Source organism: Ranitomeya variabilis, chromosome 2, assembly GCF_051348905.1.
Source record: "Ranitomeya variabilis isolate aRanVar5 chromosome 2, aRanVar5.hap1, whole genome shotgun sequence".
Lineage (NCBI taxonomy): Eukaryota > Metazoa > Chordata > Amphibia > Anura > Dendrobatidae > Ranitomeya > Ranitomeya variabilis.
The window spans coordinates 472,002,591-472,017,458 of record NC_135233.1 but is presented as its reverse complement, the minus strand read 5'-3'; the positions used below and the strand labels follow the sequence as shown (position 1 = coordinate 472,017,458).

The 14,868-nt window shown below is 45.7% G+C and overlaps 1 protein-coding gene across 2 annotated transcripts in view; it reads right to left on the bottom strand.

Moving 5' to 3' along the window:
- Positions 1-14,556, bottom strand: part of CDC42BPG (CDC42 binding protein kinase gamma) — a 193,137-nt gene extending 178,581 nt beyond the window's left edge. Inside the window, exons 1-2 of one of the 2 annotated variants that reach the window (XM_077287754.1) lie at positions 14,482-14,556; positions 13,940-14,288 (exon numbers count right to left, since the gene is read on the bottom strand). In XM_077287754.1, coding sequence (XP_077143869.1) covers positions 13,940-14,117 — 178 coding nt within the window. In that variant the 5' untranslated portion in view covers positions 14,118-14,288; positions 14,482-14,556. Of the gene's footprint in view, positions 1-13,939 lie in introns of both variants that reach the window. The other variant, XM_077287753.1, reaches the window with a different exon arrangement.
- Between the last annotated feature and the right edge of the window lie 312 nt (positions 14,557-14,868).

The window sequence follows — 14,868 nt, the reverse complement described above, 5'->3', positions numbered from 1 at the left end:
TGCTACGTTATCCAGAATTGATATGGCATTGGGTAATCGTCTGTTGGACACAATGGTGGGGGAGGTGCGGTATCTGCCGAGGGCACTTTCGGACCACAGTCCAATTGAGGTGGAGCTTGGATTGACGAGAGCGCAGGCCGCAAGCAGGAGAGAATGGAAGATTCATCCTCATTGGTTACATAGTATAGATTTGGAATGTATAGGACAGGAGGTAAAGGAATTCTTTGTTCTAAACGAAGGGAGTACAGAGGCTATTATTGTTTGGGATGCAATGAAGGCCTATCTGAGAGGGTTACTCTTTAGGGACATCAGTAGGTGTAAGCGGAGGACGAGGGAGGCAGAGAGGGTGGCGGTTGATGGGTTGAGGGCTGCAGAAGATGAAATGGTAGTGTTAGGAACTCCTGAGGCAGGGAAGAGATTGAAAACAGCGCAAAATCAAATGGAAAAAATTATTTTGAGTAAAGCTGAAAGGAAGCGGGAATTTCAAAAGGTGACTTATTATCAGGAGGGAGAGACGGTGGGCCATATGTTGTCGCTGGTGGCCTCTGCTCAGAGGGGCTCCTCATTTGTCCATTCAATAGCAGCTGCTGATGGAAACGGGGTTACTGAGACATCTGAGATTTTAAAGGTTTTTGCGGACTTCTATGCGGACTTATATTCCTCCCGGGTAGAGGGGTCGGTTGGAGAAGTAGTGACTTTCTTGGAGAGTCTGGAATTACCGACGTTGAGTGAAGTGGATAGAGTGAGCTTGGAAGCCCCTATCACTGAGGAGGAGCTGAGTCGGGCACTGAAATCCATGACCAATGGGAAGGCGCCGGGGGTTGATGGGCTGCCTGCCGAAATTTATAAAAGTTTGGAAGACGTGTTGATTCCTAGATTAAAGTCGGTTCTGGAGGAAGCTAGGTGTCAAGGGTGTCTGCCGGCCTCTATGAGGGAGGCCATTATAGTGGTTATTCCGAAGGAAGATAAAGATCTGGGAAAACCTGAGTCATATCGTCCAATTTCTTTGTTAACCATAGATGTTAAAATTTTAGCTAAGGTGTTGGCCTCTCGTCTATCTGGTGTCATCACTAGCCTTGTGCATCCGAATCAGTCTGGCTTTATGCCTGATAGATCTACGGCGGTTAACCTGCGGAGGCTGTATATGAATCTCCAGCTGAGTTCTGATAACTGTGGTCGGAGGCTCATTGCGTCTTTGGATGCCCATAAGGCGTTTGACAGTGTGGAGTGGGAATATCTATGGCGGGTGCTGAAGTGTATGGGTATTGGGCCGCAATTTGTGTCTTGGATCCAGCTCCTATATTCATCACCGACAGCTAGAATTAGAGTGAACGGGGAACTGTCTCAACCCATAAAGCTGGCTAGGGGTACAAGACAGGGGTGCCCGCTTTCGCCTCTTTTGTTTGCTCTGGCTGTGGAGCCATTGGCGGCCAAGATTCGGCAATCTGAGGGGGTCCCTGGGTTTAAATATGGGGAGGTTGAGGAAAAGATAGCGTTGTACGCGGATGATGTTTTGTTGTTTTTGGCTGATCCGGATGAATCTTTGAAAGGAGCCATTGAGATTATTGAGAGATTTGGTTTGTGGTCGGGACTGACGATAAACTGGGACAAATCGGTCTTATTCAAGGTAGATGGTGTGGGAGAGAATGAGAATGAGTTATTGGGAGAGGGGAGGCTTAAGGTTGCATCTCATTTTAAATATCTTGGGATATGGATTTCGGTGCCAGTTACGGAATATTTACAAAGGAATTTGACTCCTGTTATGGGAGTGCTAAAGGCGAAAGTTGATGCGTGGAATAAGTTACACCTGTCGGTGGTAGGAAGGGTCAACCTTATTAAAATGGTTTTGATGCCTAAATTATTATATGTTCTCCATAACGCGCCAGTTTGGATCCCACGTGGGAAATTTCGTCAGATTAAGGGCCTTTTTAGAAGTTTGATATGGGGAAAGAAATATTCACGTATTAGCCTGGAGACGCTTCAGCGACCCAAGGATGATGGTGGTTTGGCTCTCCCCAATCCGGAATTATATTTTCTTGCAGCTCAGAGTCAGCATTTGAAGGGTTGGGAGCGGGTGGCGTCTTCAAATGCGGTACAAAAATTGATGGAGGGGGTGACAAGCAGACGCCCGGTGGTGCAGTGTTTGGAGGATGGCTCCTTGGGAGCTTTGGGAAAATTATATCCAACCATGTTCCTGATAAATAAGTTGTGGAACAGACTGAAGCATATTCGGGGAGTTACGGAATTGACTAGATTCACACCGCTATGGCTTAATAAAAATTTAGTGGAATTTGCGGCTCTGGGGGTGCTGGCGGAGTGGCAGGCAAAAGGAATCTGTTATGTTAGTCAGATAATTCAACAACAAGTATTAAAATCATTTTCCCAGTTGCAGGCAGAATTCGGGCTAAAACCCTCGGGGGAATATCAATATGCTCAGATGAGACACGCTTTTGGAGCTCAAAACAGGGACGCTGGACTCAGAATTCAAGAAGACATTGTATTGGAATATGTATGTGGTGACGGGACTACAAGGGGAGTTATCTCCACCCTGTATAAAGACCTATTGCATACACATTTGTTGGACTTTCCTATAAAAGCGAGAGCTAAATGGGAAAGAGATCTAGGCCCAATGGAGAATGAGACCTGGGAGTCGGTGCTGGAGTGGGTTCCACGAGTCTCACTAAGCGAACCGTACAGGCTGTCGCAGCTTTACATTCTGCATAGAGTCTATAAATCTCCGGAAATTCTTTATAAAGCGGGGCTGCGTGCTGACTCTGAGTGCCCGAGATGTAGGTCTGAGAATGCAGGAATATATCATATGATGTGGACGTGTCCAAGACTGGCTGGTTTCTGGTTGGTGGTTCTGAGTAGAGTGGAAGGTGCATATAGATGTAGGGTCCCGAGAGACCCGATTGTGGGTTTACTGGGCTATGTGGATGAAATTGGAGTGGAAAATGCCTGGAAGATAGCAATTGCTAGGATACTATATATGGCTCGGAAAGTGATAGCACGGAACTGGATTAAGGAGGATCCGCCTACTAGGAGGGAATTCCTCCAATATGTTAAACATGGTCTCGAACTAGAAAAGGGGGTTTACAGGAGACGCGGGAAAATAGAAACGTTTGATAAAATGTGGTCTCCGTGGTTTGAGTTGGGATAGTGGGGGAAAAATGTATGGGGAGCTGAGGGCCTTTGAATGGTTGAAATTACTAGATGAATAAGTGGTCACAACTGAGATAAGTGGGATGGTATAACATTAATGGCAGATATAGAAGCTGCAATAAAGTTGAGCTGTCTTTTGGGGAGGGGGGATGTTGGGATTGTTGGGGTTGATGAAAATGAGAAAATTTGTATGTAACAAATTGAAAAGTTATTGAAATGTAATGCTCTTTGTTTATTCTTAATAAAAACCTATTTAAATAAAAAAAAAAAATCCCATGGCGGCAATCTAGGAATGTGAACTGGGTTACTACGTTCAGTGGCTTTAATAAATCTAGATACCCATCTATTTCCCTCCACATTGCTGTTATATAATGCCCCCAAGGCTGATACCTGGACTCTAAGGGTATTAACCGCCAAACCCAATTCTCAGCCCTTCTGTAAGAACTCCAGAATAGCCAGAATTGGAATTTTGTCCGTTAAGGGATGTTGGTAAAAGGCAAGGAACTTCTTCCAGGTTTTAGAGTAGATCTTAGTAGTTATTTTCTTTCGGCTACTTAAAAGGGTAGATATCAAAGCATCTGAAAACCCTTTCCTCTTTAATAACTCCCTCTCAAATTCCACACCGTCAAATGCAGAGATTCCACATTGGGGTAACGGAATGGACCCTGGGAAAGAAGTTCCGGACTCATAGGCAACACCCAGGGGTCAGTCACCGACATTGCTCTGAGTAAGGAGAACCATGCCCTCCTGGGCCATAAGGGGGCAATTAAGATCACTCTCGCCCTCTCCTCCCTGATCTTCCTGAAAACTATAGGGATCAGACATATTGGGGGAAATGCATATGCTAGAGCGAAATCCCAACTAACCTGTAAGGAGTCTATTATGCAAGGTTTGTCCGCTACCCGAAGGGATGCAAACTTCCTGGTCTGTCTGTTTTCCCTCGTGGCAAACAGATCTATTCCGGGTAACCCCCACAGACTCCCTATCTGCTTGAACACTAGTCGACTTAACACCCATTCTCCCTGACGTAGAGAATGACGGCTGAGGTAATCTGCCTCCGTGTTGTGTTCCCCTCGAATGTGAACAGCTGACAGAGTAAAAGTGAGCTTCGGCTATGTCGAGTATGTCTGTGGTGATGTTCATTAGAGACCCCGACCTTGTCCCTCCTTGATGGTTGAGGTATGCTACTACTGTTGTATTGTCTGACTGGACTTTTACATGTGAATCCCGCAGGAATGGTAGCCACCTGAGTAGGGTATTTTTTACTGCCGTAAGCTCCTTCCAATTTGAGGACTCTTGGGTCTCTAAAAGCGACCATTGCCCTTGAGTCCAAACATCTCCTATGTGAGCTCCCCATCCTATTGGACTGGCATCGGTTGTAACCGTGTTGTCTGGTACTATTCCCCAGTGTACTCCTTTTGCCAAATGTTCTATATTTAGCCACCAACTTAGACTGCACAGAGTGGCAGTGGATAGCCATTCTGAGGAATTTTTGATGACCCTTGTGAATGGTCAGATGGTAATACGCATCCTTTAGATCCAGGACTGTCATATAACACCTGGGAAAAAGAAGTTTAGTCGCCGTTTTAATTGATTCCATCTTAAAGGCATGGTATTGTAGAAATTTGTTCAGCCTCCGTAAATTTATGATGGTTCGAAAGGATCCATCTGGTTTGGAGATTAAAAATTAAGGGGGAATAGAACCCTTCCCCCTCCTGATTTTTTGGAACCTCTACAATAACCTTCTTCTGTCTTAACATCTGAACCTCTTTTTCCAGGGTCTTTTGTTGATCTAAGGAATTAGGGGCAGTCAAAATATAGAAATTAGAAGGTGTTTCCCGGAATTCTAATTTTAACCCTGACCTAACTATACCCAGAACCCAATTGCTGGAAGTTATTCTGGCCCACCGAGTATAGAAATGTTTTAATCTGCCCCCTACTGGGAGGTCTGTTTTAACGGTAGTTTCGTCTACGTCTCGAAGAAGATGATGAGGCATTAAAGTCTGAACCTTTCTTTTTCGGCTCCGTCGACTCCCAATTTCGGTTTGAGTAAGGTCTTCGGTATGGGAAGCATCTCCTGAAGGTATTCCTAAAGGTAGGATTGAAAACTTTAGGAAAACCCTTCTTCCTATCCTCAGCCTTAGCCAGGATGTCATCCAGTACGGGGCCAAACAAGTACTCACCCCTACATGGAATAGTACAAAGTTTAGCTCTTGCCTGAGGATCACCCTTCCAGGTCTTAAGCCATAGAGCTCGGCGAGCAGCATTTGAGAGTCCTGCCGATCTGGCTGCAAGCTTCAGAGAATCCACTGATGCATCTGCTAGATACACCACACCCTCTCGTATCCGAGATAGGGAGTTTAGTAACTTGTCCCTAGGCACCTTGGATTTCAGCTGTTCTTCCAGCTGAGTTATCCAGACCATAACCGATCTGGCCGTGCAAGTACTGGAGATTGCAGGTTTGAATGCTCCTGATGACGACTCCCAAACCTTTTTCAAAAACATATCCGCTTTCCTATCTGACAGATCTTTTAAGAGCCCCACATCTTCCAGTGGCAAGGTACCTGCTTTAGATGTAGAAGCCACTGCCGCGTCCACTTTAGGGACTTTCATCCATTCAGCTAAGTCGTTATCATCAAAGGGATACCTCCTCTTTGCAGCTGACGGTAAAAACCCTTTGTCCTGTTTATCCCATTCCCGTTTAATAAGGTTTTTAACTGTTTCCACTACCGGGAATGACTTACGACTTTTTGGACACAAGCCTGCAAACATTATATCTTGCGCAGATTTTGGTTCTCTGCTCTCAGCAATCCCCATGGTCGCCTGAACTCCTTTGACTAATACATCCATATTCTCTACTGAAAAACATGGCCTTCCCTCTTCATCCGATGAGGATGGCGATGAGGAGCGAGAACATTCACCCTCTTGCAAGGACGGGCTAAATGCAGGAGATACGTCCCTGACTGATCTTTCATGGCGACTGCCTCTAAGGGAATAACTTATTTCCTCCCTGATGACCGCCCTGAGGTCTGATGAACGAAGGGGAGCCTCTTCCTCTAAGGTCCGAGAAGTACAAGCCTGGCAAAGCCTTTGGTTATAGCTATCAGGCATTGGAACTGTGCATAATGCACATTGCTTATGTTTAGATTTCGATGTCTTTTTAACCTAAAACAAAGCACAAAACATCGGACCATATCAGCACCAGGTGTACTTTAAACACTCACCAAAAGGCTGATCCCATGAATACCGGTTTTGGAGGAGATGAATCCGTCCGTGACGCTAGGGCACTCGTATGCTGCTGCCCCTGTACCACACCGCTGCTACTCCTTGAGCGGCTGCTACCACTTTTGCTGCGCTGCTCCAGCACCTCTTCCTGAGGGTGCTCTGTGTCCACTACTGAGGACATCTTGCCGCACAGGTCATTCCACAGCCGCCGCTCTTTCATAAACGCAGCTGCCCTTCCTCCCCCGGCTTACCCCGGAAGTGTATGAACTACTTCCGGGTTCACCAGCACCGGTGAGAACGCTGAACCCGCGCTCTATACTGAGATCCAGGACGGCACTGCCCGACTCCTGGGACGTGCTCCACATGGCCAGACGAGGGGGGGTCTGCAAGCAGGACACCCCCGACGCTGCTTCCAGCGACCCCGTCTCTGCCGTTCCCACAGACACCGCATAGAGGCTGAGGACCTGGGTAGGATAAACCTTCATGGTTTAGCACCTGTGTTCCAATCTAGGACAGGAACCCAAACTGGAGTGGTGAGGGGGACCGCCCCTTTAAATCCTGTAGGTTCCTGTCCAGATGGTGGGCGGATCCCCTCTCTCGTAAAGGTGCTGTCGTGGCGATAGGAAAAAAGGCTTTTATATAGGGTTACTCATTATATGAAAATTATCCAAGACAAGTCCATTGGGACATTATTCACCCCGACTAGTGAGGCCTCAGGTCCTAGAATCACTCTCCCCCGGTGTGAATGACTTCTTCACTGTCCCAGTCATCTATTCAGTGCAGGATGTTGCCCACTTGAAATGTAGATGTGAGGAGGACAGGAAGAAAAATAAAAGGACTAGCTGGGGGAACAGATGCTCCGCTGGTCTGGTCCTGGTAAATGTACATATATTGAGTGATTGAGTTTTTCTTGCCAATACATAACAGGATAGTTATGCAACAACAAGCAATGAAAGTCTTATTCTTGCTGGCCCCTGTGCAAGAACAATATATGTGCCCTTTGCAACCCCAAGAGCCCCTAAAAAATGCAAAATTGCATCTGTTTTGGAGGTAGATGGGCCCCTTAGCTCTTGGGCCCCTACGGCCAGGTACGTCTGACCCTGTGCGGCATTGAGGGCCTGAAAGGTTCCATTTAAGATGGAGAGACATCTCTCCAAGTATAATTATTCTAGCATTTTCTCAGAGAAACACCAACATATGCTTCAACATAATAAGAATATCCCATAATCATATTAAACTACTATATGTTCTTCTGAACAGACATTTGCATAACGCAAGTCCATTTTATCGCACCGCAGTCTCAGTTTGACTTTGGACTGCCCTTTAACTCTGTGAAATCTTCCTAAGAGGTATCCTGCTATTATGAGAGTCAGATGGTAAGAGCCTATTTACATGCATCTGATCTACAAAGTCACGCTGCCATAAATCCAAAACATTTTTTCATTAGGGCCTCAAGAAGTTGGTAAGAGCAGTGCACATTCTCCAGGGTTTTGCATGGACATGTTCTACCTGAAAAACAAGCTTTGTCACATCACTTGAAGGACAGGCGGCAGAAACTTTTTTTCTTAGAGCAACACACTTGAGAACTAAAGTAGAAACATTTGGGATTCCATGTACAAACCAATTTTAACTCATAGAAAAGGAGATCAGGCAGTCACTCAATGATGGAGGCATGGGGGAAAAAATAAAAAAAATAAAAAATAAAACATGCAGAATATTATTATTATTTTTTTTGTAATACTTGCTGTGAATAAATTGCACAGCACTCACTAATTTATTGTGACCCTCTGCTTTGACTTGGACTCCTGTGATCAGGTCTCCCAGTTGTTTGTGTGAAGCTTGTCTACCTCATGTGCTAGTACAATGGCGGAAACAGACTAAAGGTACCGTCACATTAAGCGACGGTGCAGCGATATAGACAACGACGCCGATCGCTGCAGCGTCGCTGTTTCGTCGTTGTGTGGTCGCTGGAGAGCTGTCACACAGACAGCTCTCCAGCGACCAACGATGCCGAAGTCCCCGGGTAACCAGGGTAAACATCGGGTTACTAAGCGCAGGGCCGCGCTTAGTAACCCGATGTTTACCCTGGTTACCAGTGTAAATGTAAAAAAAACAAACACTACATACTTACATTCCGGTGTCTGTCGAGTCCTCCGGCGTCCGCTTCCCTGCACTGTGTCAGCGCCGGCCGGCCGTAAAGCAGAGCACAGCGGTGACGCTGACACAGTGCAGGGAAGCGGACGCGGGGGACTCGACAGACACCGGAATGTGAGTATGTAGTGTTTGGGGTTTTTTACATTTACAATGGTAACCAGGGTAAATATCGGGTTACTAAGCGCAGCCCTGCACTTAGCAACCCGATTTTACCCTGGTTACCAGTGAAGACATTGCTGAATCCGCGTCCCACACGCCGACTCAGCGATGTCAGCGGGTGAGCCAGCGACGAAATAAGGTGCTGGCCTTCTAGCTCCGACCAACGATGTCACAGCAGGATTCTGTTCGCTGCTGCGTGTCAAACACAACGATATCGCTATCCAGGACGCTGCAACGTCACGGATCGCTATCGTTATCGTTGTTAAGTTGTTCGGTGTGAAGGTACCTTAAGGCCTCTTTCACACTTGCGCTTTTAGCAATCCGTCGCAATCCGTTGTTTTGGGCAAAAAACGGATCCTGCAAATGTGCTCACAGGTTGCGTTTTTTGCCCATAGACTTGTATCAGCGACGGATGGCCACAAGTCGCGTCCGTCGTGTTTTGGCGGACTGTTGTCACAAAAAAAGTTCAAGTGAACTTTTTTGTCCGTTGCGTCCGCCATTTTCGACCATGCATGCGCGGCCGAAACTCCGCCCCCTCCTCTCTGGACTGCAGAATGGGCAGTGGATGCGTCGAAAAAGTGCATCCGCTGCCCACGTCGTGCAAAACTTTCACAACGTCCGTCGGTACGTTGGCCCGACGCATAACGAAGGACCCGTACCGACGGAAGGGTGAAAGAGGCCTAAGAAGGGCCCCTCTGCAAGAATATATGGGCCTTTTGCAGCCCAATAGCTTATCATAATGCAAAATACCACCTGCTTTGGAGGATTAAATGGGCCCCTTTACATCTTGGGCCCCTGTGCGGTTGCATGGGTTGCACCAATGATATGTCCACCCCTGTGCTAGTATGCAGTCCTTTAATGGAATATAAAAATGTGTGCTGCCGTACTGAATTTTTATAGATTTCTGCATATTCCCCCCCTCCTACACAGAAGTAATTAAAGAGAATGTCCAGGACCAAGACATTGATGGCCTATTGTCAGGATGCACATAATCAATTTTCTCATGAGTGCTATCCGTGGAGTTCACAGATATCATGAGTGTGTGTACTATTTTATGAGGCTGCCAATGCTTCTGATATATTCCTAGGACCGAGTGTGGGGTGGGGGAGGGTGTTTTAGAAGAAGAGAAAAAAAAAATTAATAATCGGCAATGCAAATCTGTGAGTCGGTGAAAAACATTGGACCGCACTCGGATGACATCCAAGTGCAGTCACAAACTGACATAATGGAGAAGGTGGTGAAACTCTTTTTACACCCCCCCCCCCCCCCCCTTCTCTCCACATCCTTGAAAAATTAGAGACACTCAAAGTGAACAGAATAATGGGACCGTTTCTCAGATGGAGGAAAAAACAAAACAAAACAGTCACGTGACTTTACAGTTAGTCGGACACCCCCACCAATCAGTGGACACCTGGTGAAGCAACCACCGGAAGATCACAGCAAGGTACAATGTGTAGTGTTCGTCTACGGTGCTAAAGCCAAGTCAATATTAGCTGAGCTGCAGTACCAGGGTACAGCCCCTACACAGTGGATGGAGTACAGGCGTTCCAGCATTAAAATGCAATAACGAGCGATCAAAAGACCGTATCTGCACCAAAATGGTATCAATGAAAAAAAAGTCAGCTCAGGACGCAAAAATAAGCCCTCATCCAACCCGAGATCACGAAAAATAGAGACGCTAAGGTCTCGGAAAATGGCGCAATTTATTTATTTACACAAACTTAGTATTTTTTTTTTTCACCACTTAAAAAAAAAAGAACCTATACATGTTTGGTGTCCACAAACTCGCAATGACCTGGAGAATGATAATGACAGGTCAGTTGTAGCATTTAGTAAACATGGTCAAAAAATAAAAAGTTATGGAATTGCACTTTTTTTGCAATTTCACCGCACATGGAATTTTTTCCCCATTTTGGAGAACATGATATGGTAAAACCAATGGTGTTGTTGGAATGTACAACTTGTCCTTCCAAAATCAAGTCCTCACATGGCCATATTGACGGAAAAATAAAAAAAGTTATGGCTCTGGGAAGAAGGGGAGCAAAAAACAGATGCAAAAATGAAAAAGGGCTCCTTCATGAATGGGTGAAAAAGAAACCATCAGCATGATTATCGAAAGTAAAGACAGTAATCAGTGTCGGACTGGGGTGGCAAGGACCCACCAGCAACGTTGACCCTGAAGGCCCACTATTCAGCTACATGCAAATATAAAATTTCCTTCATTCACAAATGTACCTGTTCTTCTACATACAGTAATAAACCAGGTTGTTCCTTGGATGAATGATGAAATGCTACATTTGTCTGTACATAGTGTATCCAATGCGTTAGGCCAGCTAATGCTTATGTTAGGGGGAAATGACTTGCTCCTGCACAGGGGCCAACTGGGGAAAACCACCTGTTCCCCTTTTGGTCAGTCTGAGCCTGGCTGTAATGGCACTGCAATATTGATTAAATTGATGTCTTTGGTAAAGAAACTTTGCAATTCTTCTTTAAGTTGGTATTTGAAGTTTTTCGACAAATTCGATTTTGGTGCACAGGGGCCGGACTGTGCACTGAGTTCTCTCCTCATTGTCTGTGATTCCCCAGCTCCCTGAGACTTTCTGGAGATTTCAAGCAGATGAGGCAGGTCATTCATAGACTAGAGGCAGGCTGAGGAACCACAGACAAGGAGGAGAAACCCGATAGCATAGGCCGGCCCCTGAGCACCGAAATCTAAATTAGCAGAAAACTCCAAATGATGATTATAGAAGGAGAACAACAACAATGCGCATTCCTTCACCAAATGTATCAATTTAATCTATATTACAGCGCCATTAAAGCCATGCCTTTGCATTACAATTCTGACAAGCTAGAGTGGTGCCAAATAGTTTCTGCAGATGTACCATGATGTATTTTTCTTTCGTAAAGGTGGGTTCTAAAGTATATTTGCTACGTGTATACCAATAGTTACTGACTATAAATATGCCAAAACCATAGATCTGGCTAATGATAATCCATGGACACGTCACTGTCAAAGACGATGAGACGAGCAAAGCATTGGAAATAAACAAAATGTATCATCCCCAATTGACCAATACATGCACTGAGTTTCAGACCCATGTTTGTAAATAAGTTAATTTTTTTGCAATTGAGTTTGTTATACCACAGTAGCAATATATTAACCATAATACTCGTCCACGCTCAATTTAACCCCCTATAAGCACATGACTACCACGGAACTAAAAATTCCCTGCAGACACCAAGGTAAGCAGAGACTCCTGTAGTGACACTGAAGATGACCGTCCAAAAGAAAAGATCAAACGTGGGCAACAAACAACGACAAGATATAGAGAAAGCCAGACAGACCAGTCTGTCCCAGGTGAATTTCATAGATACCGATACCAAACTGTGGTCAAGGGGACAGGTTGGGTGACGGTGATGTCACAGCATGACAAGATGTCACACCCTGCTAGCTGCTTTGATTTACCCCTTAAATAAGCTGAGCCATCATAGGAAAACAATACTTTTCTTTTTAACTACAGTAGATTTACTGTACACGGCGGTAAATCGACAACTTACACATGTATATTATTATTATTCACAACCAGTATTGTAATGCCACATGTAATAATATTTTAGACATTCTCCTCTATAGCCTGACTTAAATGATGTTTCATAGCAATGCATGGGACTAGGGGGCCCACTTCCACCTCCACAACTTCTGTCACAGACACAAAGGGGGTGGATTGTGATGAAATATTAGACTACAAGGGGCCCCGTATACTGTCCTGGCACAGGGGCCCACTTCTGTCTGCCTCTGCCCCTACATAGGACAAAGACTATATGAACAATGGGCATAGTGCACATTGCTCCATCATATACAACACCCTTTATCATCAGCTGCTGATGCTTTTTTTTTTTTTTTTTTTAAACTAAATAGCATAATCCAATAGAGGTCAATGAGAGGTTTGTTTTCTACTATGCATTAGATTAGATGGAAACAAAAGATGGATGAACATGAACTTCATTTGTGTTTATCACCAATTCACTTTTTTTTGTTTAAACAGAACTACATCTATTTTCCTAACCCTGCTAAGTTAGTTGATACAACTTTACGTTACATTTACAACTTTACGTTACATTTCTAATATAAAGCAGATATGTGACGGATTATAAACGGTGATTTAGGGTCCCCCAGGAAAAAAAAACTTTTTTGGGGACATTTCCCTAAAACTAACTTAATTTTGGAACTTAAAAAGGAGTGGTCTCAACTCTGAAAGTAATATCTTATCCAAAGAATAGGGGATAACTTTCAAATTGCTAGTGGTCCAACCATTACCACCCCCAAGAAACAGGGATCTTAAGAGCCCCAGCGGAATGGGGCATTTGCAATGGCACTCCATTCAATCTAATAGGAGCGGCAAAGATCAGCCGAGTGCTACACGCTGCAATCTCCAGAGATCCCATTAAAAATAAATGGAACAGTAGTGCACATGATTGACCTCTGCTCCATTCAGCTATGGTTCTTCAGAGTCCCAGTTCTGGAGATGGGTGGAGGTCATGGTGGTCCAGCGATTGAAGCGTTAGCTCCTATCCTGTGGATAGGGCATAACCTTTAAACTGTGTAAAAAAATGCTGTCAAGGGTAAAGGAATCACCAGATGGGCAGGTGATAACTTGTGGATAGGCGAGTGTACCACCGTCAGATCAGGGAATGTTTGTCCACCACGAAATTGACCTGCAAGGTGGACCCCCGACTGCAACTTCTTACATTCTCTATGGGGCTTGCTAAAGAAAAAAAAATGAGTATAGTGCTAGCACTTGGCAGCCCCATGGAGAATGAATGAAGCCGTGGTGGAGTGTGCTCCAGTCTAATGGTGATCAAAGTTCCCTGTCCTGCCAATTGGTGCGAGTGGCCTGATCCACAAGTTATCACCTTGCCTGTGGATAAGAGATGACTTGTTTATTCTTGGTAAACCCCTTTAAGAAGTTGATGCAGGGGTGTAACTATAGATAGCACAGGGGTTGCACATGAAAATTGGCGCCTAGAGGGTCCCCAAAAGATTTATTTGGCCCCTAAGACCCGAGATGGTAGGAGATCTCCGCATGGGGTTGATTACTGATATCATGGCAGGTCAATATACATTTTCCCAAAATTAAATATTAGAGGTAACCCCCAAATCGGGTCACCCCAACGTCAGCCTTCAATCACACTGGGTAATGTCTAGGTGTAATGTCTAGGTGTAACGGCGGTCTCTTACCCCAGGCCAGGAACTCGGTCACATTCTTGTCCCGTCGCAGCGGTGGGACGTTACATTCCTGGCACAGACAGATCATCACGTCTAGGAGGGTCTCCACGCTGAGGGAATCGCAGTCACCTCCATAAGGACCTTTGAGAACCAAGTCCTCCAGCTTCTTCAGACGCTTTTCCACAGACATGTCAGAGGGTTTTCTTCTTTTACCAGTTTGTCCGACAAGGCACAGATGGGGGTCCCACTGCTCACAGCATGCCCAAACCTTCCCCAGATGTGGAGGGACAGTCCTTCTGATGATGCCAAGGCTTATCAGGGGGGTCTTTAAACTTTTACGCCACCATTAAAGCTTCCTTGCCTGTGGTGCATGTAATAAGGGGTTACTTCCAATGGCCACATACAGTGTGCTGCACCCTGCAATGGCCGGTGGGCAGCTGTGTGAGTCACACCAGCGCCACCCATACACCCAGTGTCATGCACACGCGTGCCAGCCACAGGGCACACAGTGCCACCCTACAGCAGCGCCATGGCTGCCCGGCACGGACACTCACCCGCCTCAGCTCCGTGCCCCCCGTACGTGGCTGTCTACCTCAGCGCTTCCTGTAAGTGCCGCAGTCCTCTCTCCTTCCCTCACCTGCACAGGCCACGCCCGGCACACGGGGAGAGGGGTGTGGCTACACGCTCACCTGGAAGCCACGCCCCTCCCCATGCGACGGACTCTCACCACACGTGCAGACCATGCGTCTAACCTGCGTCATTTCAGCTCTTGGGTTCATAAACTCATTACCTGATCTCATTTACCCCCTTAATTTATTAGTATAGCTTAGTATTAGTATCATGTACATTCTTGGATTGCTGATGTATAGATATGGATATCAAATAGGGAGTCTTCTTATCAATCTTATCTGATATCTGGTCTAAGGCCACGTTCCCATTTG